Source organism: Rhododendron vialii, chromosome 6a, assembly GCF_030253575.1.
Source record: "Rhododendron vialii isolate Sample 1 chromosome 6a, ASM3025357v1".
In the NCBI taxonomy this organism is placed as follows: Eukaryota; Viridiplantae; Streptophyta; class Magnoliopsida; order Ericales; family Ericaceae; genus Rhododendron; species Rhododendron vialii.
In genome coordinates, this window is record NC_080562.1 from 43,317,317 (window position 1) to 43,342,777 (window position 25,461).

General features: G+C 36.3%; 2 protein-coding genes across 2 annotated transcripts; one reads left to right on the plus strand and one right to left on the minus strand.

Moving 5' to 3' along the window:
* The first annotated feature begins 4,466 nt into the window (after window positions 1–4,466).
* Window positions 4,467–7,632, plus strand: LOC131329269 (LOB domain-containing protein 4-like). Its single transcript, XM_058362364.1, has 2 exons — window positions 4,467–4,847; window positions 7,052–7,632. The coding sequence occupies exons 1-2, from the start codon at window positions 4,665–4,667 to the stop codon at window positions 7,394–7,396; spliced, it is 528 nt and encodes a 175-aa protein (XP_058218347.1). The 5' UTR covers window positions 4,467–4,664; the 3' UTR covers window positions 7,397–7,632.
* A 7,201-nt stretch (window positions 7,633–14,833) lies between these two features.
* LOC131329450 (zinc finger protein CONSTANS-LIKE 4) lies at window positions 14,834–16,412 on the minus strand. Its single transcript, XM_058362555.1, has 4 exons — window positions 15,924–16,412; window positions 15,528–15,668; window positions 15,076–15,255; window positions 14,834–14,935 (listed from the first exon to the last, which is right to left on the minus strand). Exons 1-4 carry the CDS (start codon window positions 16,353–16,355, stop codon window positions 14,858–14,860), a joined length of 831 nt encoding a protein of 276 aa, XP_058218538.1. The 5' UTR covers window positions 16,356–16,412; the 3' UTR covers window positions 14,834–14,857.
* Window positions 16,413–25,461: the final 9,049 nt, after the last annotated feature.

Sequence of the window (25,461 nt, forward strand, 5' to 3'; positions counted from 1 at the left end):
AGCAAAATAAATCTTGATTTCATAAGCTAGCCTGTTCCACCATAATGTATATTTAATTTAGCATAAGAACAAAGAGGAATATATATATATATAGTTTTATTGTCTTCTATATATCGTGATGTCAATGTCTCATCCCTGTAATTACCAGTATAATTATCTCGATCAAGAATCAAAGTACTGAATCTCCCCTTAATTAATTATGTTAATTAATTAGTGTTGTGTCCTCAAATTTCCTCCCACTAGAATATTGGTGCCCTTGGAAAAGTTTCCACTTAATTAATGAAATTGGTGCTTCGCGGGTAATCTTTACTTAGTCTTGGTTTGTAAGTAGCACGTTTTTCTTCTACTACTCTCGCACTACCACAAAAACGAAGAAATGGGATAATCAAGCTTATAAAATGGGGATTTAACCAATTGGAGCTAGCTTAGTTGGTCAGGACTCTTGCATCTTACTACGAGGTTGATCAGGAGTTTGAATCTCCCCACCTGCGTTTGAGGTTAATCAAGCTTATAAAATGGGGATTTCTCCATTCTTTATTTATTTGTTTCTTCTATATGATAAAGACTTATTTTTTGTAATGGTTGAGTTGTAGGGCTGAGTTATCTCATGGACTTTTCACAATTGTTGTAGTGTCCCAGATTTATACTTTGTAATTCACAATGTAAATGCTCTTTAGATTTTAATAGAATCAAATAAACATGTGACCATAGATGTGAAAATAATTGCACCCTCGGTTTCATTATTCGGGATCCTAAACGAATAATCTGAGCCATTCTTATTTTTAAAATGTTACCAAGAATATAAATATATGATCAATCAAATAAATATTGCAAGTGCTTAATTGATTCATTTTTCATTCAGTTATTGGTCGTATATTAACCCTAGCCTATAGCTCTCTTCTGATAATAATCAACATTGATGCTAAATGATGTACCGACAAATATATTGCCACGTATTATTATAATCATCCATTTTGTTTCTTGTGTGTGGATAGTAGCTCAAAATACATCACATCGATCAATCCTTTGTTTGTGCATGCATATGACTTGCTCCGGACAAGATCTTGTTGTGAATCTTCCTGATAGCAAAACCTGAACCACAAACATGCATGCACATAGACGTACGCAATTAATTATTATCGGTTGAGGCCTAATACGGTAATGGAAAAGTTTCCAGGAAAAGGTTTGTTGTTGCACAACGGTTCACGTTTGGACTGCGGAGGTGTGGTTAGAGTGTTCACAACTGTCAGTTGGTGTTTTTAACGGTCGAGATTAAAAAAATCTTTTTCGAGGAAAAGTTAAACTTTTTCTCGGAAAAGTTTTTGAAATCTAGACCATTAATTGAATGCAAAGATAAACGACTGTGATACAACTGCATGGGCTCTCTATGGTCCAACTGTAGAGACTATAGAGAAGCCGAGTCCTTTGCTGTTTACAAGGGCCAGGACACCTAAGGACAGGACTCATTACAGAATTCGCTTTGCCGTTGCTAAATTGCTACTACTGCTTCATGGTATTGCTACTACCCTATAATTACCTTAAATATTGGGTGTTGTCTTATCTGCTGCCATGGGTGATCCTAATGCTTGGCTTGTATTGCCAATTTTGTAATAGGGGCAGTGAATTTTGTGCGTTCATCGTTACTCTGTTTTTTTGTTTTTCTGGATTTTAGGTTGACTGCTTGATCAGTGGCATGTGATTGTTGCAGGGGTGAGGAGTCCATCTCGTTGGGACGTTTTTTCCGCATTGTGATGCCGTTATCTCTTTATCCTTTTAATCCCTGTAATCTTTACATGTGATTAATTAAATCCTTGTTTGCTGTTAAAAAAATTAATATCGATCCCAATTGCATAAATAATTAATTTGCTTAGCCAATTACCATATATGCATCCTTGTAAATTAAAATGAAGACTCATAATATAAAAATTTTCTGGGTCATACCAGAAAAATATCCGCCCATATGAATATTATTGTAGTTTGTTTACAGATGCAGCGGCAAGAAATGAAACTGCAAGTCGTAGAGAAAATATCAATAAAGTAGAGCAATCACGAAAACATAATGACATATATACGCGGTTCAGCTTCGACGCCTAAAGCCCCCAACATTAAAATTGAAAAACATCCAATAATAGTGGACAGTAAACCTTGCAGCTGTCGAATATGGGACATGTTACGTGTTCAACTGTTTAGGCTGAATAGTTTCTTTTTTATACTAGCTAGCAAATCAGGCTGCAAGGATAGTTTCTTTTTCATCCTAGCCAGTAAATCCATGCATAGTCTCTTATCCTACTTTATTAGTCCATTTTTTACTTTCTTAGTCTCATAAACTAATGTATACATATAACCCTAATCACCTTTTCTTGATCATGGATAATGGGTAGTCGGTGATGACATAATTGATTATTTCCCCTCAAGCGCTGCATCAATCTTTGTAAGAATAAATTACTTAATAAATACGACAATAATGAAAGGCACTTAATTACTATAATTACCCCTCAATAATGTAGCTCTTGCGTACAAAAACTTCCCACCAAAAGATGAAATTGGAGTACCACCACTTTTCAAAATTCCCCCCAATGGTATTGTTGATTCATGGGCAGCTTTCGTTCTTGTTGGCTTCCAAGTTTTGATAGGCCTAACCAAATTTTTTACTTTATCACTTTTTGATTTGGTATGCTTATTTGTGTAGGCCTACCCAATTTTTACCGAAAGCAATTAATTGGTTGAGCAATATTGCTCCATTACACCAACGACCTGATGACATGTACTTTTTTTTTTTTTTTTGTCGGAGAAAGTCAGCATTGTTAGTTGTACTTAGTGAGACTTGCAGTACCCGTCTTAATTGCATGGGAGTACATGGTGCTTATTACTTGACTACCGCTCCACTTGCTTGATGACAAGTACCTTAGTTTATTGCTTTTTGCAAAACACAAATAAAATATTGGTTCCTGCGCTATATAAATTGAGGGAAATATATATTAAAATATTATGCACTTTTACTTAGATGTATACGATATAGTACATCTTTTTAAAACGCCTTATATTCATAATATTCTGCATGAAATTAAATTCAAACTCGGCTTAGCTAGCCCAACAACAGCAAATAATTTCTCCATCGCCTGATCATGATGCCATGGGTCCAGCACCTTGTAAGGTCAATGAAGGGGATCCTAGCTCAATCATCACCACCTTCCAATATAAAGGCATGATAGCATGATTTGCTTTGATGGAATTATGATGTATGTATATGGCTCCCCACATCCAATTATAGTTCCAAATTGGAGTAGTATGTTTTTGAGAAACAACACCCTAGTGACACTTTTTGACTTGTCGAAAAATATGCTGCTTTTGTTGGCCATGCTTGCCTGTATTTATGATAACATAGAAAATTACAAGATAAAAGCAACATGGTTTCACTGGAACAAGGTGGTCCCACGTAATACAGGCAATCTCGAAGAATTTCCAAGTTCCCTACTCAATATTGGAGTATCCAATAAAAAGGCTATGGCCTCGGTCATGTGTAGGATACACTTGGAATTTACAAAGAGATTTTGGTTGTGAATGATCAGCAACATCCATGCACATGAAAATTCTCGGATGTTGATCTGGTGGTCAAGACTTGTGACTGAGGAATTTATCCCATCTTAAGTTTTTATGTTCGAAACTAATTTTCAAGTACTATCAATTTATTTTGGTTCACTGAAGATTTACCAAGTCATTAACTTAATTCAGAACACATGAATTAGTCAAGATGCATGCATACTGGCCCGATCAAATACCTGGTTATCCATAAAAAAGATCTATGTACATGAATTTTCATAGTTGAGCTGAAAGGTTTTAATTTGTGCCATCTCTTAATTGCACTGCAAATCACCTACCAGGTCATCAAAATTGAGTATGTTGTACGCGTGTAAGTATATTAAATGCAATCATGAATTCGATCAACAATATTGTTATATATGTTTGAAGTACGCGTTAGTCAACCAAATTTTAGGCTACTAAAAGGAAATTTGACAGCCGTTAAAGATTGTGCTTGGGTCATGAATTTTAAGAGGGATTAATCAGATGATAGGAAAATGTAGAAAAAAGAAGGGAAAAATCTACTTGTACGTTTAAACTCTATGTGTGTGTGTGTGTGTGTGTGTGTGTGAGAGAGAGAGAGAGAGAGAGAGAGAGAGAGAGAGAGAGAGAGAGATTTCTTGTTCTTATTTTTTTGCAGGTTGTACGTACTTGTGTATTTTTACAACCTCTACGGTACATCGGTTCAGAAATTAAAGAAAAGCGCAAAATAAAATGAAATTAAAAAATTAAAATAAAGAGGTGGGACAAAGATACTAGCAGGGGGATGTTTTTTTGTGTAAGCAAAAGCAAAATCTAAAGGCCCTTACTTAGCGTAGGACCCATTAAAGATATCCTGCCATATCTACTTTCTCACTATAAAACACCAAACCCCCCTCTCCTTCAAGCCCCCCCTTCCTCTCTCCCTAGCTAGCTCTAATCAATTCCCACCTTTCCCTATTTGTTCGATTAAGCTACCCTTCATTTGTCTTTTTCCCCCATCCCATCTTTGACTAAATTTTGCTACTCTTGATCATGTGAGGCTAGTTAGTTTTGGGTACTGGTAGATAGTGTTGAGGTAGTTGCACTATACGTTGATAGAAATAATGAAGGAGAATATTGGTAGTCGAAAACAAGGGGCAGCGTCCCCTTGCGCTGCATGCAAGCTCCTTCGCCGGAGGTGTGCTCACGATTGTGTGTTTGCTCCTTACTTTCCGGCTGATGAGCCGCAGAAGTTTGCTAGTGTGCATAAGGTGTTTGGCGCTAGCAATGTTAACAAGATGTTGCAGGTAATTCAGTCTTTTCTCCACTTCAAACCCTATGCCCAGTAGACTCCTCTTATCACTATGAAGTTACACCTTTCGTGCAAGTCAGAACTTACTCGACAATTAGTTCAGTTAAAGTTTAAGCTGTTAGAGAGATATATAAGTAATTATAATATTCATATTGTCAATATGCCCAACCCTCTCACCATGTAGCAGACCATGTAGCCAATTAAACGCTCCTCTCTATAAGTAAGCTAATCTTGTGTACATACTTCAATTATCAAGTAAACGGTAAGATTTGAACCCAAGACCTATTATTTACCCTAGTCTTTATATCTTATAGTCTAAAAGAGAGAGATAACTTTTTATATATCCTCAACAATCTCCGTGTGTGTAATTGCATGGGCTCGTGCAGCTGTGCTAGTTGTCTGTACGCATTTATAAGTTGATTATAAAACCTACTTTTATTAGCCAAAGATCATATCAAATTTGAGGTTGTTTTTAGGATATCAACTTGAACGTACAACTTGCTTGTTCACCAAACCAATGCGGGAATGCTTCTAGCCAGTTTGAGCTAGAAGTAGGAGCAAGAAAGAATACATACTTTCTTAGTTTGGACTTATCTCCAGAAATGCACATGTTATTCCAAATCATATCTACGTACCTTCCTTAGCTAATTAATCATTTCTCTCTGCTTGTTAATCGTACGTGGTTGTGTTCTCTTAATTAATTTATTCCGGCTAAAATTATCCGCTGACTGTTTAGGGTTTTGGATTTCCCCCCGCAAAATATAGTGGAACAAATAGTTACCAAAAAAGAGAGAGGGAAACACAAAGATCACATTACAGGGAGGAACACACTGGAACCTTCTTGATTTGACTCCATCACTTTATTTTTTTATTATTAAAAGAAGGGAAAGTAAATTTATTTTAATTATTGGTAGATTAAAGTTGTTGGTTTTTAATTTAATTAGGCGAGTAGGACTATTGATTCACAATAAATTACTGGCCGTGGCGTGATGGAATCTCTTGATATCATATTATAATTTGTAAAATTAACGAATATATTAGCAGAGTGATTATTAAAGTAATTAACAGTGATTTTCAACTATGATGTCAGTTATGGTAGTTGAGAAGGGTCCCATGCCCAACTCACCAAAACCCACTGGTGACATCTTTATTAAAGTTTATTTACCTTTTTTTTTTTAAAATCAAAATATTTACTTCACATCTTTATATATAACTGGGGTAATTACAGTGATTCTCTCCTAATGGTGGTGTTCCAGTCATTCTAAATCACTATCTATGCTACCTTTGAAAATGAAAGAGAAAGTGTTGAAATCAACTTTAGTTCGACAATATATGTTCAGACTGAATTCCATTCATCAAAAGGGGTTTAACTTCTTTATGACCACCCCATAACTAACTTTTTTTCTTCTTCTAGTTCTTGGAATATTTGTTAAAATGATTTGAACTTTTTTTTGGAAAATTGGGTATTTCATCATTTTTTCATCCAATACTGAATCGACAACCTATGCATCTTTATTTTTCATGGGACTTTTCGAAATTTAAAATAGCTAGCTTATTTAAAGTAAAAAAAAATTTGTGACATCATCAAGCTGGCACTTACCAGTTACCACTAGTCAAGGTTTTAGACAAATTATTTAGAAATTAATGTACAAACATAAACGGAGATGCAAATTAAGATTTAGATTATCTGTTCGGAAGAAAAGTATGAGTTCTGATCCATGCACTTTCGTCTGTCACCTTAGCATTTTGCAAATCGTTATCCTCAATCATCACATTATGCCGAAGCATGCTTTGAAAAACTTCACAAAATGAGTAGTTTCACCAACCTTTTATCCACCTATCGAGGCAACCTTTGAAATCTTCTTTCGGTGGTTTTCTTTGACCATAAAAGATTGAAGAGAAGCCCCATGTTATTGTCAAAACGATTTATTTTTCAAAATTCAGCTTGATAAACGTGAACTCCTCATCACTATACGACAAATGAGCAATATATTTCCACTTTATGGTTCGGAGTAAAGTATACCCTTTCTCCATCGAGGATTTTCCAACAAATTTTCAAAGTGTAAGGTATTGAGCATGTTACTTGGAATGTGGAAAAAAACACCATCAAGTGATGTGTCTTCAAAGACCATGACCATGCCCTTTTTTTTTTTTTTCCTCCATAAACTTTATTAATTGGTTAGGTTGTGCAATTTTCAGGAGTTGCCCGTTCACCAACGGGGCGATGCGGTTAAATCCATGGTTTACGAGGCAAACGCTAGAGTACGTGATCCGGTATACGGTTGTGTAGGGGCAATATCATCATTACAACATCAGATCGACGTTCTCCAGACCCAGTTAGCTCTAGCACAAGCCGAGGTTGTGCACATGCGGATGCGTGAATTCTCTTCGATTTCTATTCCTCCGGCCACTAACTCACCGGAGAATGACTCGCCGTCGCCCTCCTCCAAGCTCATAACACCGTCTTCTCAGACCAAGTCCTTTTTTAACATGGACATGGTGGTTGATCATGCCAACATGGGGGATTCTTTATGGTCATGCTAGCTACCAAAAAAGGAGAGAGAAAATTGCCAGCTTAATTAGCGTGTCTTCCCTTTTTACGATTACTAGCAATCATGAGCTTTAATTCTTGATTGTCTGCCACTTTACTACTGCTGCTTTTTTCCCCTTCACTCCTCCTTGTATGGGGAGAAGCCTATATATCTAGGGATGCTGATTATAATTATCAACCATATTGTATATAATATCGAGAGCATATAAATTAGTATGAGTTTTTATTATATATATATATATATATATATATATATACATGCACTTGATGTTATTTAATTAGCCTCCACTCGCAGTTTCGGTTTCATTTTTATTTATTTATATATGTTTGTTTTGGTTCTGGGGGATGATTAGTGTTTGGACGTGGATTATTGAAAACAGGTAGTAGTTGAACCAATTAAACCAACCATGAAAATATGAAACTAAAGAATCATATGGTAATGAAAAAATTAAATTATTCTTGTTACGCCGAAAAATGCTAGTGCACTATATATCATGTGCACTGAAATTTTGACACTAACAAAAAATAATTTGGTAGTATATATTATAACTTTCCATTATATATAGTAGTATCATTCAATTTAAACGGAATTAACCTTGGGCTTAATTATGACAGGCCGCACATCTCCTATAGACAACAGGTATTTGGGCCCATCAAGATTGGTATTTTCATGTTCCCCAACAGAACCAGTGGTCTGGATTGGATTTTTTTTGGCTCTACCATAAAGAAGGCTTTTTTGTGTTTTGGTGAATTCGAAATGATTGCATAAATAAAATTACAAGTACGTAGTTCTGGGGTAACTAGTACCCCTCATGCCTTCCAAGAGTTGGAACTTAATACAAAACGGTACCGAAACAAACTAAATAAAGGGGATCGGAAGAGGTGCTCTCAGCCATCTTTTGGAAGCAAATCGCCACATTTGTTGCTTTCTAGCAAGGTGTGCTTATAATTAACTGGTGGTTGCGGCCTAGTTCTTTCTTGGAGTAGGAACCTGTAAACAGTGATCAAATCATAGAGGTGATGATCAGTTGAAGCCGAGTTGAGCAAATTGATGACATTGGTTGCCTCTGTTTGTATTTCAACTGGCGAAAGGTTTCTTTGCTAGCTTGAGAAGCCGTATAAATTCTACTCCATGCATATTGCCAAAGCATGATACTATACTTCTTTTTTTGATTACCCAATGCCTCTAAACTAGATTACAAGCATCTCAATTAATTTATGGAGAGTCAACCTCCCCGCCCACGAGCGGGTAACGCTATATAACATTCTTACATTAACAAAAACTATATTTGTTTATTGAATTGAAATACTGTTTGCCTTTAAGTAATGCGACTCCATGACAACTGGATCAACGAGCTTATTAGTATTTCTTATAGAGAAGCTGCATTGAGGTTTGCTACGACTCTTATTTCACCCAAATTATAAATCGGTGAACTTTACCCTCTCTCGTAATATGAGAAAAATTTCCACTAAAATTCCTTGAGAGCAAGTTTAGCGCCGTGAGACTTCTATTTTGACACACAATGAGCATCTTCTAGCTAGCAAAAGGTGTATTCAGTGTGCCAAAATGGCTCATGAACTTATGCTTCGCCACTTACACATGCTCTAACGCTATTCTAGTCTTGACCAAAAAAAAAAAATCACATTGAATTTTTGTTCCTTTTGTGTCACTAGTACATACTAGAGTATAAAGCAGTAGGGAGGAAATAGCAAGTATTGTTTATTTGGTCCTACGGCCTCAATACTTGCGACAACCATAACTTCACATCTCCATATATATATTAATTTGAGTAGGAGAGATTAATGCAATCAGTAGTAGTACAAATTAAAACAGTGGCGTTGAAGAACCTAGGCCCACCGAAAGCAACCTATAAATAGCATATCATTGCTCTCACGAAATTTACCATAAATTGGTTCGAAACTATATATATGTTGTAAGATTTCGCTGCCACAAAATGATGTAGGCTAGGGGTCAACCAAGCATTGTTCCTATATGATCTCCTGGCCTGGCCCCCCAATGCATCCCTAGCCTCCCGCAGTATGTGGGTCACAATTAGTTGTTGCATTATGGGCCAGTCACTGCCGACAAATCCTGAAACGATCCCTGTGATTGATCACATATTGGACTTTAGGTTCAATCAAATAGTCTTTCTTCTTTTTGTTTTCTCAATGCATGGTGTTTTAGGCCAACTTGCTCGCACTCATCCGATGTATGTGCCAGGTAGCTAGGTAGCACTACTCTATCCCAGCCCTTAAAGTATCACTTCTAGATTTGTATAGAGTCTTGTATTTATTCTTCGAACCTATTAGGGCCTACTAGATTATCACCTTGAGATTACGACAGAAAAGGATTAATTTTAGTTCATTTATTAGTCCTGAGATGTAAATCCCAAAATAGGACAAAATATCACAAATCCACTTTCTTGATCGTTAGGCATGGGAATTAATAGGGATAGTAACGAGCGAGGTCGTGAGACCAAAATGGTTTTTGAATGGTTCCAGCCTTCCAGGGCGTATGATTTATATATATATATATATATATATATATATATATGTATGTGTGTGTGTGTGTGTGTGTGTCTAATTAAGTTGAATGGTAGAGGTTGCAAATCACTAGAATCTAATGTTAGCAGGGCTGCCAGGGCACTTCTATATATGTTGGTGGACTATAGGGGAAATCTAGGGCTTTAAATAAGTCAAGCCGAGCTGAGTATTTAAGTGCTTGAGCAGGGCATACTCCTCTATGTTGGAAGACCCGTACGTTATGAAGGTAGTTGACGAAACAAATTGTATCGCGAAACTAGAAGTCACGAGCAACTAGAAAGCTCGGGCGTCGATGGGGACAAATTCAGGGAAATAAATGAGAGGATGGATGGATCGATGTTGGAGTCACTTCATATATATGTTAGTGCTTTCTTACGAGTGACAGAATGCTTGCTTGTGAACACCCATTTGTGTGACTTTCTCCTGTTATCTATCTGTCTATCTATCTATATCAATCAAATTCCTCTTATCCAGACTCTTTCCCAAGAGCAAATATGCCTAAAGAATGAAGAAACAATGTGAGGCTTTCTTTCCCACACTGCTCCAGCATGTTCATAGTGACTCTGCTAACAACTTCTAATGCAAAACCTTCCAAAACCTTCGCTATGTTTACACTATACACAAGAACACTATACACAAGACTATACAAAAGACTCACAAGTTTTTTTTCGTGAAACAAGGCTTAGCTAGGAGTTTACTCTCTCCAAAGTCTCATGTTCGAAATCTCCAAGGTGCTATCAATTTTAATATGAGATAGTACTCCATACGTAGCTTTGTTTCGGCTTTAAATGTGCGCCCCGCTTGTGGACAGTTGGATTGACCCCCCAAGAGATTAGTAGAGACGTATGTAAGATAAACTCGATGAGATACCAAAAAAAATAAAAAATGTTTACACAACAACATTCACACGATTAATTAGAAACTGAATACATAGTATTAGAAGAATCATAATATTTTTTGATCGGCAAAATGCAGAATATTGTACTATCTGATACCATTAATTTCGGGATAATTTCCATACTTCACAATAAAAAATATAAAGGGTAAATTTTAGAAATAGTCCCTTTAGTTTGTGTGAAATCTCAATTTCCTCTAGTATGAATTGTGCTATTTTTAATCCTATAATTTATATTTTGTCTCAACATGGCCCCTCTCACTAACTGTGTTATTAGAACTAATAGAACTCATGGGCAAAATTGACATTTCCCAATTAAATTTTACATTTTCTTTTAATTTGAAAAGAAAAATTCATACCTAATATCTTTCTCACCTTACTCATTTTGTTTGATTGAATAATTAAAATATATTAAGGGAATTAAAAATATTTTCTAGAATATATTACAGATAATATTATAAAATTTGAAAAGCATCCCTTAGTAAATAATTTTGCATCGGGTTTTTTCAATAGATTTAATTATCTTATTTTTGCAATCCCGTTATGTTCTTTTTTATGCGATTAGAAAAAATGAAAAGTAGTTACAATAGATTTTGTTAATCTTTTTCTTTCTAATCGCAAAAAAAAAAAAAGAAAGAAAAAGTTTTTTTTGATGAATAAAGAAAAAGTTGTTATGAAATGTTTTGCTAATCTTGTTACGAAATATTTTTTGTTTACAAAGTTCGCGGCCATGAGTTAAGTTCGCGGCAATGATTAAAAGTTCGATCGCGTCCATTCAATTGGCTTTAACAATTTTAATCTTTACAGGTTAGATAAAATCTGGTTAGGTCTCCTAATTAGAACAACAAGTGACCTTGCGTTGCGTACCACCTTCAAATCTCAAAGTATTGATCCATCCCGGAGTAAGAGATCAACATGAGGTGGGCCGTGTGGGTGCCACCTTCAAATCGATCTAATCTAATACTGTATAATCTCTGAGATTGTGTAGAATCTGTGGACTTAGACCAAAAAGGGCTGGATAGGCGCGCATTTGTTGTCAAACCAACGATGGACGTACGAACATATTCTCCAATGTTTTTTGCCGCACATCGGTGGTGGTCTTTGTTTGGCTAAGTACGGAATAAACATAGCAAATAGTATTTTGGATTGATTGTTTCCTCTACAAAGCCAAGCTACCTTTGTTCCTTAACCTAGCTAGTTCCCTACCATCCATGCTCTTGTCGGATCGTTTTTCTACCATCTCTTCTAAAACCAATTGGTGGTAGGAAGGATTTCAATTAAGTCTTTTATGGCATTCGACATCGTACCCGCAAGTCTGTTTTTAGAGCGGTCGCAGAAAGTGGCATTGTGTAACCAAATTTATGGGGGCACTTCGGGCCCAATACATAGGAATGCTAGCCTCTCTATGTCTGTAGTACCCCTATCGAGTTTCTTAATTAAAATTTTCCATATCAAAAAAAAAAAACAATAATGTCTGTATTGTAGAATTGTTATTCGTGTTTTTGGTAATGCAAGGTGTTTTGGGTCAGTTTGTGTGCGCCTCAAACAATCCTTACAGCATATCTCACAGTTATTTCACACGTTTACACGTGGAGGTGAGGTGACTCCAAAAATTGATGGCAATTAAGGAGAATCGAATCTAACCTCAAAAGAGAACAAACCTCTAAATTCCAAGCCAATACCACCTGGCAAACCTTGAAATAAAAATTCGTACTTCTGTTTTTCCACCTTCTATGGCCAACTATGAAAATCAAACCCTTCAGTTTGAGACATAGCACTCTACCAATCTTCTATTTTTTGGGTAGTACCGTTCCATATTCTATAAAATTCACAGACACTCATTAAAATATACTTACGATGATAAATTATTTAATTATGCAAAAATTTTTAATTCTTAAACGGTTCATTTTTAAAAAATCAGGATTTCCTAACAATCCTTAAAAAACCTTAACAGTATGAATGCGAATTACCACGTTATACTACCAGCAAAAACTACGCAAGCAATTAATCTCACAACACAAAGATATACGTGGAAAATCCCAGAATGGATAAAAACCATAGAAATGAATCAAATTACTATAAACATTGTGTAGTTACAGATATATCTATCCAAACGAGATAAATTCTCACAACATTCTAAGTATCACCTGTCGAGTCACGCGTACACTGTTCCCAGTGATCTTGATCGCCAACGGCCTTGAGTCCACAAGCCTTGATCGCCAACAGCCTTGAGTAAACAAACTCTCCAATCAACCTAACGAAAAACTCCCTCGGGATAGCTCTTAAAAATAGCGCATGCATTGTTTTCTTTTTCTCCTCTGCCGCTTTTTCTTCTTTTCTCCACTTATCACAGTAGGCAAGAGAATAGATTCTATTCACCGGTGTAAAATTCCATTTTTTCACCATCGTCTATTATGGATTTCATCGAGTGTCTATTGTCGTGATCTAAAACGTTTTTATTTTAAGACCCACAATATAGTATTGTCATGAAAAAAATCAACTTGATCGGAATTCGATAGATATATTAAAATTTGAATTTTAGTTTATAAAATGGACGATTTGATTTCTGTCAATAATAATAAAGATAAACTATCCATTTTACAAAGTAAAATTCAATTTATAATACTCCTATCGATGTCCGATGAAGTTTATTTTTTGCATGAATATACTACTATATAGGGTCTATAAGAAGAACGATTCAAATCAATAATAAATATATGATATAACCGAAAAAGGTGATGACAGAAAAGTGAAATTTTTCACCGCTAGTAGAAAGAATTAATCTCCATTAGGCAATAGTATATGACTTCTAAGAGAAATCTTTGCCGTCCCTTTCTTTTCCAATTTATATAAGGCTACGGTCAAACCCTATAATAAGAGTGATAAGACCTCTTCATTGCCACACACACACACAACCCCCCCGGGCCTTTTTTTTTTTGACGTTTTTATTCTTTTAAAAAGTCAGAAGATGCCGATTGATAACTGGATTGATCCGTCGCCAAAATTCGTCTCGTGACTCTATTTTTATCCAGAAAGCTCAATTTTAATTATAAATAAAAATAATTTCTTTCACTTTAATTTTATACAGACTCATTAACTTATAAAAAATAACAAAATTACAACTCGATATAAAATATGTATTTTGTAATACAAAAATATTGTCAATACAAACTAGTGACTCCGGAATTTAGTCCTTACAATTTTTATTGTTTTGATTTGTGGCGCTAATGGGAAAAAGTATCATTAATTAGTATTCAAATTCGTGAAACTAACAATAAAAGTTTAAACAAAGGCTCCGTTTGTTTCGATGTAAAATGTTTTATAATGTAAAATATTTTTTCAAAAAATAAACTTCAAACTTTTATTTTCCGGTGTTTGGTTGGCACTTGAACAAAATAGTAGAGAGAGAGAGAGAGAGAGAGAGAGAGAGAGGGCTTAAATGATGGAGAGATTTAAGAATATTGGAATTGAACGTGGGTCATGACTCATGACTGAAGATCGAGGACACTGAACGTGAGAATTGCAGTAGAAGGCATCGGGTTCATTTCGGAAAATAACTTACAGAAGATTTTAGGGTAAGTTATTTTCATCTAATTAATGAAAAATTTTTTACATGTAAAATATTTTCCTCATTTTTTACACAACCAAACACTAAAAAATAGGTAAAACATTTTACCAAAAAATATTTTATGCCCAAACAAACAAAGCCTAAATGCAAAAATATCGGGAAATTGTTAGAGCCATGCATCTAATAAATGTACACTTCGGAATCACCAAGCGTTACAAAGGAGTTCTCTTCATTTCCTCATCCGAAGCATTCCAAAGAGTTATCAAACTTCGGAAACCAACAATGGCTACTTCTACACAAATAAATTTCTTTAGAATTCGTCCTCATTTTGCCAATGGATCGATCGGCTTGGTTAAACGTAAATTTACGCATATATATATATATATATATATATATATATATATATATATATATATATATATATATATATATATATATATATATATATCAGCCTGAAACATAGGGTAAATACACGAGACTCGAGATAGCCTCTTGTAGCCAATCATCCTCGACATCATATTTGATCTGCAAAAAGCAAGATGATAAAATTATTACAGAACTCACAACACCGTGTAATTGTATTATGTACATATGTATATCAAGATTTAATATGGTTGGTGAGTCGTGTGTAGGATTTTGGGCAGCGGCCAACTGTGAAAAAGTACCTTAACAGTCTCGTCGTTGTAAAATCCTCCGTCTTCGTGAAAATTGTTGTTGTTGTCGTCGTTGTTGTTGTTCTTTTCCGTCGTCAGTACTGAATGATCTCCATCGCACAGCTCATTGTTTCTGGCGAATCTTCCGCGAACTCGGACCCGCTTATCGGCCAGGGTCTTGCGACATTCATACTGTACAAAAGGAAAATGCATGTGAGACTCATCAGCGCAAATCAATTAATGATATCTTCTACGGAAAAAAAGAACAGAAGTGCGATATGTGCGCACGCGTGTTATCAAAGACTTCGATACTTGATATTTTAACTTGGGGCCACTGGAGGATTTGCCAAATCGTTAACTTCAAGGTTCTGAAATTAGTCAAGGTACGCGTAAACTGGCCCGGATATTCGATTATCATAAAAAAGATACCCTAATATGTTGTAGAGAGAGAGAGAGAGAGGAACCTTGATAGTTTTGTTGAAGTTCCTTTGATTTCTCTTCCTAAGATATCGGAGAATTCTGTCCTTCCTTTCTTCGACTGAGTACTTGCCAACCTTAGAACCGGGTTCCTCCATTATTGGCACTTGAGTAACTTGATTGAAACCCTATAATTGAAGTTTCTTCTTATGTTATACGTACTAATAATATTTGACAATAGTTTGATGTAAAGCGCTCTATATTGAATTTCCATGCATCTTGACGCTTGGCTCAGAAAAAGTACGAATAAATTGTCAACGGGCAAGGCAAAGCACTCCATGGCACATCAATGGGTAGAGCATGACATGACACGATACGGCAGAATGAACCTAAATTGAAACAAACACACAAAAACAAAAAGTGGAAAGCCAAGAAAGTATTACCCAATTGTGATTGGAAGAGGGATAAACAGCCTGATAATCAGGCACGATACCATTGCAATATTCCTCTCCAAACTCGCACACATCCTGCACGTAGCATACACCACTACCAGTTGAATATGATTCAAAACTCTCACTACTTCCGGCAATAATGCCACTTAACCCCTGATTGAACTCAGCCAACACAGGTACAGCCATGTCCGGGGACACCCCCAACCGCTCCGGAAATGGTATCACTGAATTAAACGACGACGTGACATCAGTTTCTGGCGGCACCATAGTATCAACATGTACTAGTGCTCCATTATTGTCAAAGAAGGGTGAGCCTTCTTCATCGACCCACATTGCGCTGCCGCCGATAGGAGTTAGAAACTCACAGTATTCATTGCAGAAAGTGAAGTGATCAGAGGGGTATTGTGGAACAGAGGAAGCCATTAGAGGCAAGTTGAAGATCTTGTGATCGGAGGGGTATTGTACTGCTTATGGGTTCAGTTTTTTATGGTGTTTGGCCCTTTAAAGACTTGAAATTTATAGCATGTGCACTCCACAGGGTTTGGGCAAGTTGTTTGTCCCACACTGACCCCACCACTTCGTCAACTCAATATTTCCTTTCCAGAACGATCAGTGGCATTGTTTAAAAGAGAACGCTATGTACTGTAGATTCTTTTCAAAAATTATATGAGAAATGCTCGGAACACAATTTTAAAACACAATTTAGATCACAATTGCGTCCAAAAGCGTTTGATCCACGTGTTTTCACATACATCGAACGGCTTTGAACATATTGTGTGAAAGTTATGTTTCTAGACTTATTGAATTATACTCTGTATTATGGTTTGTGTGTACTTATGATAGAATTCACCTAGTGTATGTAAAGATACTGACATAACTTCACTAAGATGATGTGATTACCGTGTAGCATTTCTCTTCGTCAAATAACATTGAAAGATCAATATATATATTCAGGTAGATGCATTATGTCGAATAAAAATTTGGGATTGGATTTTAAGACTCAAAATGACTGACAAGGGTATTCGAGACTTTGCCATGAGACATTTCTGGGTACAAATAATTCTAACGCAAGTTTTTTTTACTTCAAATTTTCATTCAAGATGGAATCTTAGGCGGCGACCTCTTGAACCTTGTTCTAAGGCCCGGCTGAGCCTGGTTGTGACATATGATATGGGTTCTACCTTCAGTTTTGTGGTACGTACATAATTAATTAATGCATCCAGGCAATGGCAAAACATGATAAATTATATAGTTAAGAATTAAAGTTCCCTTTTGGTTTGGGGCAACTTAGGAGCAAGAGGCTAAGAATGGCCCTGAATCATCCCCTGATAAAGGTTGAGAAGAGAAGAGGCCCTCATGTGATTACAATTCTTACAAAGCTGTACACCATAAGCCAAACCCGAAAAGTCCTATACCTATATCTATAGACCAAGAATCTAACACATGGGGTAGTAAGATATGTAGCACCAAAACCACTACAACATATCTCCCTTCAAATTCAATTCCCTTTCAAACCCATCTATCTATTCACTGCTTCACCATATTCCCCCAATCCAGAATATCACATTCTTGTTGCATTGCCTGCCTGTAATTAATTCAGCTAATTAAGTATTAATAGGCAGACACACCCACACGCGTGCACACACTCAAGTTTGCATGAATTTTGTAGTAAGCACTGTACGTTGTGATTGTAATGTATGAAGAAAACCCAACTGCAACGTGAGATTGAGATACGAGAAAATAGGACTACAATTAAAAGAATATATATTGAGTTGAGCGATGATCAAGAGATACACATAAGAACTTTAAACACCTTTAAAATAACTTAACGACTGCTATTTATATCTAATAAAATATTGGAGCGTCTAGAAATGCAAATTTTTTGAAGAGCTCTGTAATTCCGATGTTTGAAAAAAAAACTTTTATCAAAGCATAAATGTTGGAGGGGCAACCTTTCTTCCGGGGGTTGAAAAGGTATCTTGTTCAAAATCCATACCTATCAAGTAAAGGACCAGCTACCCTATCCTAGAAATACCTTGTGTGGGGATTCTCCTGAGTCCTGTGACTGAAAGATGTTATCTTTGCCTGCCTATTTGCCTCAAAAGAACATGGAAAATACGGAGCAAGATAAAAGAGATCTAAAGATTTTGCACAAACTGTCACGGCCAGGTATCAGGTGCCTCTGGTTTCCCATCAACCAATTTAGACCGGCAACCTTACCCACCCATAGTGCCCACTTGTGTCCAACACAAAAACATCATGAGGCAATTAGCTTCTCTCTTATCTACTAGTATATATTTCGTTTACGGAAAAAGGTATTCACACTTCACTTTTAAGCATGCCGTTGGTTCTTGGTTTTTTGCCATTTAACCTCGAGCATGAAAAGTCGATCTTGAGTATAATTCCCAAAACAAAAAAAAACAAGCAAACGATTTACGTACCTATGCTTTAAGCGAAAGTAGTGTTTGATGATCTAGAAGGACAGCAATTGACTTTACAGTCCACATGATTAACTAGAAACTGGATTGATTATTACAAGATAAGTGACTTTTTATGCGATACTGATCATTAATGTATCTCATAATCAGTAACTAGTTGTTTTTAATCTTCACATCGTATGGATTGCGATTGTGATATTAGTTTTCTAACAAAAACATAATTAACGTAAAACCGAACAAGTTAGACTTCAAATTGTAATCAACGAACAAGAGTCCTTTTTCAGGTTCCAACATGGTCATGTTAGTGCATATATGTCGCCTAGAAGTGATTCTTAAGCTGATCTCCTGGGTATATAAAGATCACTACAGATAATATCTCCAACCAGCTTTTGCCTTTTTCATCATTTACCATTCTTGACTTTATTCCTGTTCTATATAGTACGCTTCTTTAATTTGTTTTTCTTGACAAGCTATGATCCTTTATTCACAGATTTGTCTACCCTTTCATCTACATTTCCACGCCTCTAGAACGCTACCGGTCGGCAGCTTGCTGATCCCCTTGTCAAAACAATATCTGTTTGTTTTTTTTTCCCCTCCTCCACACATAGCAAATCATATTGTTTGTTCCGAACAAAATTGACTTAATTTAGCAACTCGTGTAAAGCTATTTTGCAAGCAAAGGTTCCTCACTGTTGTTATTAGTCAATAAATGTCCTGAGGCACACGGTTTATATATAATTCACGTTCAAGAAATCATATTTACAAGCACCTTTCAACAAAAAATTAACACAAAACACACAGCAGGCGACGTCAAAGAGAAGAAGTTTTACGTGCCTGGAAGGAATGGAAAATAAAGCCTATTTTATGCTAGCTCGATCTGCTTTCCTAAAGCATTTTGACAAGTTATTCATGAATCATTTAGGATTAGTTTTTTTAGTTCGTCTGTAGAGAATACCTTTTCCATCTTCTATATGTTTAAGAAGATGCTAACGGTACTAGGTTTCAAGAAAGTCTGACTCTTCTTTTGTTTTAAGAAATGGCTATGGTTATACTACCTGGACGTTTTGATCACGTATGCATAATGAGACTCTTTTTTTTGTTGAACGTTTGTTTTCAATTTGCTTATTCCCATTGGGCTGCGAATGAATTGAGCCGTTCGTGAACTGTTCGTGGCTTGACTCGGTAAAAGCTCTTTCGAATTCGATTCGTCTACTAAATAAGCCGAACTTAAACCTCAATTTTAGACTCGTTTCATAAATGAGTCAAACATGAACGTAGCATTATTCGGCTTGATTAGGCTCGCAAACCTGGAGTAAATGTACAAGTATAAACATTTACAATTACTAAAAACTTACTTTTGTATATGTTTTTATCATTTTATATGTAGAGTTCCATTCAGGTAAGGGCGCCCTCATTTTAAATAAAATGCGGATGTCCCATTTTCTCATCTTTTCCGATCAAATTTCGATGATCCGAGCGTGATTTTAATGTGTTCAGAAAGTGATTTTAAAGGTACCCGCAAGAAATTAGCAAAAAAAATGACCGGAAAGGGCTTGATTTGAGCAATTTTTATTTGAACTGTTCGATAAAATACAAACAAAAACTGCTCGGATCAAGCCCTTTCTAGTCTTTTTTTTTTTTGCTGATTTCCCGCGGGTACCTTTAAAATCACATTCTGAACATATTGAGTGGCTCAGATCATCGCAAATTGGTCGAGAAAGGGACGTCCTTAACTTAATACGGTAAAGGCGCCCTAACTTGAAGTTTTGTGTTTATATGTATATGAAAGTATTAATGTCATAGTAAAAATTTTATTTGCAACTTTAGACCTGTATGAGAGCAGTATTCGGCTCAATTAGGCTCGCCAATTGAGAGATAGGATATGGATCCGAAAAATAGACAATTATTTCTCTCATTTCTCTTTCTAGCTTTAGACCTGTATGAACATGAATGAAGCGGTATTCGGCTCGATTAGGTTTTCAATTATTTGGGGGGCAATTCTTTGATTGCTTTGAATCCTATTTAATTTAGGTAAATTTTCATCTACATTGGCAGTATCACATCTTGTACGCGTGTCATCATTTATTTCCATCCGATCACTGTCAGAATTGTCTACTATTTTTTGTAACAGTGGGGAACCAATTGGGGAGCTCTGTCTTTCGGACCCAAATCCTCTCTCCCAAAGGGCGGAATTAGGATTTCTTCAATGCGGGGTCGAACTATGAATAATAAATTTTGAAATTTCAATGTTTGGGAATAGTTTATTTGATTTGGATTTTGAAAAGATTTTTTAGGTAATGAGTAAAGAAACAAAGAGAAATGAGAGAAATAATTGTCTATTTTTCGGATTCAGATCCTCTCTCTTAGTTTATGTTAATTTACTCTGTTTATTATATACATTACCATTGCAAATTAATTTGAACACCATGAATCTCCTAATATGAAACTTTATTTCATATTCGTCATTAGTAATTATTGACTACTTCATTTGTCCCAATTTAATAATCTCTCATTTTATTCTAACCGAAAAAAAAAATAGTTATATATTTAAATTGATAATAATTTTTTTTGATAACATAATGAATTTTTTTTGTAAATATAGATCTCGTTAGATAGATCTCAATTAGTTCTTTAAGAAAATATTTTTAAAATTACATAGAATAGTATAAATTATAAGATATAATTAATTAAAAAATGACACGAATTCCGTAAAAAACTTATTAAATTAGGACGGAGGGAGTACTCGTATTCTTTGATTTTTAAAAGAGAAATTAGAGAGAGATAATGTGATGATTGGTAAATTTTTAGCAACTCAACGTGACAAAGTTTTAAGATTTAAAAAAAGAAAAAAAAAAAACGTGACAAAGTTTTCGGGTAGTGGAGTAAAGGAAGACACGCTACTTTGCGGGTCCCTACTTTACTTGCCACATGTTCTTCCCTGCCACTCATAACTCTTTTGGCTGCCGGTAGAATCGACTTTGCGATCATGAGGTCCTAAGCCCCGTTAAGGGACCTCTGGTTGGTGTTGTGCCGTGGTGTGCACAGCACCATGCTGCGTACCTTCAAGTCGTCAGATCGTGCATTCAAAGGCTCGAATTTCATCTCAGCAACCAACGATTGAGAGACGTTCATTGTTTAGATGAGATCTGAGCCGTTGGATGCACGATCCGATGGCTCGGAGGTGCGCAGCACGGTGCTACGCACACCACTGCACAATACCATCTCCAATTCCCCGTGGAGATAAGTAATTTCACCATCTTTACAATTGGTCGCATCTCACACTCTCGATTCTAGTACCGCACTCCCACGCTCATGCAGATTTTAGTGGATTTAATATGTATTTCAAAAACAATTCCACACTTGTGCTCGTGCTTCCCCACGCGAATTATGTGACTGAAAGATCTCGATTGATAAAATTACTAATCAAGATAAAATTACTAATCGAGATCTTTCAGCCACATAATTCGCGTAGGGAAGCATGAGCACGAGTGCAAGTGTGGAATTTTCTTTGAAGTTTGACAGACATTATTTTTTACCAGAATTAAACTCGATTTATATATAACAAAAAGAAAAATACAGTTGAGTAAAAGCAGACACTACTGGTCCGAAAGTACAAAAAACAAAAAAAACAAAATACACCAAGCAAAACAAAACAAAAAAAGTAAAAAAAAAACACCTGGGCCAATATTAAATCCACTAAAATCCGCAAGAGGATTAAACGAGCGAGTGCAATAATAAGATCGAGAGCGCAACATCAGCACAAGGTATTTATTTGTCCAAACACATTATTAATCAATACGATTCTTTTTTCAATGCAAGGCGCACGTTGTACACATTGCAACATGAGATTCACTCCCTCACTTTCTTCCTCAGGCGCTGCAACTGATGCTTCGTCATCACTCCATCTATCCATCCATATCTCTCTCAGTTTGATATTCTGGCAAGGCTCGCAACTCGCAAGAGTATATATAAGACCCCAACGTGAAATAAGTGAGTGTGTTGCTCGTGACGTGTTAAAAAAAAAAATGAGACGCAGTTGTCAGATCATTCTGAAAAAACAGAAATGATACGCCAACTACACGGGTGGCTACCGCATGCTGTGCGGGGCCCATTTTGGGTCCCGTATGAATGATCCTAGTCGTTCGATAATTTTAAAAATAAAAATTGAATGGGCTCATGAAAAATCAGTTTAATCCAAAATGTGTTTGCTGAAGGTCTTCTAGCCTTTAGTGAAGAATCATTCAATTTAGCTGTTGCCCAAGGATTCGATGTGGTTCGATTTCCTAATGATCATTAACGTGCTAACACACTAACTATCATTCACAAATGATGGCTCGCACACACACAATGCACACATCGCATACACTAGGAAACTACGTGGCGAAGACTCTCACACTTCTTGGAGTCTCTCATTCAGTCTTTCTTACACTTTCTTGCAATGCATGTGTACAAAGAGATCCCTTCCGGCTTTTATAGAGGGCAATGGATAGTTTTAGAGATGTAACTGTTATACCATCTTGACATAGACTTTATTGTGTATATCCAGTGCATTATTGTAGGCTTATTTTTAATTAGGCTTAATCTTTGTACAATTTTGACCAGATTTTATTGTGTATATCTAGTGCATTATTGTAGGCTTGTATTTAGGCTTAATTTATGTACATCTATATATTTCCTCCAATAGAGAGAATAATACAAGAAAACATTATTCCTTAAATGGTATCAGCCTAACATAGGATCCTTTCTTTCCCTTCTCCAATTGTTTCTCTGTGGTTGTTTCTCGTGCATCAAATCTTGTTTTTCTTTTGCTGGACTTTGTTGTTTGCACCATGTCAACCATCTCTACGGCCACTTCTTCCCTCTCCTCCACCGCACCTGCTACCTACACTTCACTCTCCATACCCACCATCACCAATCTAGTTACTGTCAAGCTCACAGACGATAACTTCCTTCTTTGGTCTCATCAGATTGAGGCGTTTTTGTATGGCTAGAACTTGTTGCGCTTCGTCGACGGCTCTCTTCCTTGTCCTACTGCTGATCCAGATTGTGTACTCTGGTCGGAACTGATAAAGCTCTAATCAGTATTATTTCTGCAATTCTCTCTGATACCATGAGTTGCAGTTCTCGACTTCCGCTCCTACTACCTTGCTTTGTGATAACCTCAACACCACTTACATGGCTTACAATCCCGTGTTTCATGCACGCACCAAGCATATTGAGTTAAACTACCATTTTATTTGGGAACGCATTCTTTCTGGATCTCATCGCGTTCAGTTTGTTCCCTCTCCTGATCAGCTTGCTGACCTTTTCACGAAGGGTTTACACAAACTCAGTTTTCAGCTGTTGCGATCCAACCTCGTCTCTCCCAAACCACTGAGTTTGCGGGGCAGTGTTAAACCATCTTGACCTAGACTTTATTGTGTATATCTAGTGCATTATTGTAGGCTTATATTTAGGCTTAATCTTTGTACAATCTTGACCAGACTTTATTGTGTATATCTGGTGCATTATTGTAGGCTTGTATTTAGGCTTAATTTATGTTCTTTCCTAAATATTCCCTTTTGTACATCTATATATTTCCTCCAATAAAGAGAAGAATACAAGAAAACTATATTCCTTACAGTTTCATCATATTCCGAAAGATTATAGTGAAATACAGTAGAAAGTTCTCGCATAGTCCATAGTACCTATTCCGGAAAAGTCCGAAAGACTCTAGGCAAAGTCTAGGAGTTTCCAAAAAATTCAAGAGGGCTGGTGATGATTTTTAACACTCGTCAATCAATCAATCTTAAATCACAACAAACATAAAATATTCTTACCTCAATCACTCACCCTTCAAATGACAACCAATTGAGCTCAAATAAATTTAAAGACTCTAATTTCACTGCAATCGACATATGAATTCTCACATTGATCAAACTTCAATTTCTAAAAAAATCCAATGTTCAAAAACAAAAACATAACAAATTCTTGTCTCAATCGATCAATCTCGATCGATATAAGAATATTGATGAAAAGGAACTGACACTCAGAAAAATGAAATAAAAAATCTCAACATCAATCGATATTAAATCTCTAGATCGAAACACAAAATCCTCTCTACAAACGTTGAAAAATCTCGCCTCCAGATAGCGATTTTAAAACGAAAACATACTCGTAAATTAGAAGAGGGGCAAAATAGTCAAAACATGTCACACAGGACCTAGTTAGGGACGCAATCTTATTGGGTGCGAGCCAGCAAAAAATAAGTTCCAAAAACAGTACCAGCCAAAAAAATTCTATTTTTTTATTTTCAAAAAAGCCAGAAGGCTAGATTTCGTTAGACAAGTCAAATGAACACTTCCAAATGTAACTCAGGACTTCATCCTTCCCCTACTTCCGTCTGGTCTCCAAGACTCGAACCTATCAACAAGTGAAACCACCACCTTTGATCCCATCTCCACCAACAATGGAACTCAACTAGTACTACTCAGCTCCAGGTCTCCTTGCTCGTAACCTTCTTTGATAGTGGAAGTACAAGATTTGTGATTTTGCTGCTTAGAACTTGACAATGTAAAAATGTACGTCTTTCGATTTCACTAGTTCAAGCAATTAGAGCGTTTCCATCGGAGACGTCAATGTTTTTTTGTTGTAGCAATGCCTGATAGAATGAAATGTAATAACATGGCTTAATTTCAGGGGTTAGATAGTAGCTAGTCACCAAGCATGGCCCAAACATGCTAGTCGCTCCGCGGGTGCTGCAGAGCACCCCTGTGTAGTGCACTACACAGCGCACGACACACAAATGCACTAGAGCATTTCCCTTTCCAAGTTACATTGAAGAAGAAAAAAACTTCAATCACATATGTGAAAGTATGTGCGATACTAGCACTGTAAGTCGGAATTACTCACCATTGAGGAGGCTAGAAATCCAAAGCCATATTTTGTCTCTACAATACTATCTTGCGCTCTCTGATAAAATATACGACGGCCATGAAATTCTCAAGCATCAGAACATGACGCAAACCTGTGTTTAGAACAACAAACTTGTGTGGAGATCGCAAGATATATTAAAGGGTGTTTTCAAGTTCTCTACGAGAGCATGCTCTCGG

What these genes read in the sequence shown, in the direction of transcription:
- LOC131329269 (XM_058362364.1), top strand. Translation starts at nt 4,665, where the DNA reads ATGAAGGAGAATATTGGTAGTCGAAAACAAGGGGCAGCGTCCCCTTGC. An exon ending in ATGTTAACAAGATGTTGCAG is followed by an intron (nt 4,848 to 7,051) that starts GTAATTCAGTCT and finishes TGCAATTTTCAG; the next exon opens with GAGTTGCCCGTTCACCAACG.
- LOC131329450 (XM_058362555.1), bottom strand. Translation starts at nt 16,355, where the DNA reads ATGGCTTCCTCTGTTCCACAATACCCCTCTGATCACTTCACTTTCTGC. An exon ending in CCTCTTCCAATCACAATTGG is followed by an intron (nt 15,669 to 15,923) that starts GTAATACTTTCT and finishes CTTCAATTATAG; the next exon opens with GGTTTCAATCAAGTTACTCA. An exon ending in ACTTCAACAAAACTATCAAG is followed by an intron (nt 15,256 to 15,527) that starts GTTCCTCTCTCT and finishes CCTTTTGTACAG; the next exon opens with TATGAATGTCGCAAGACCCT.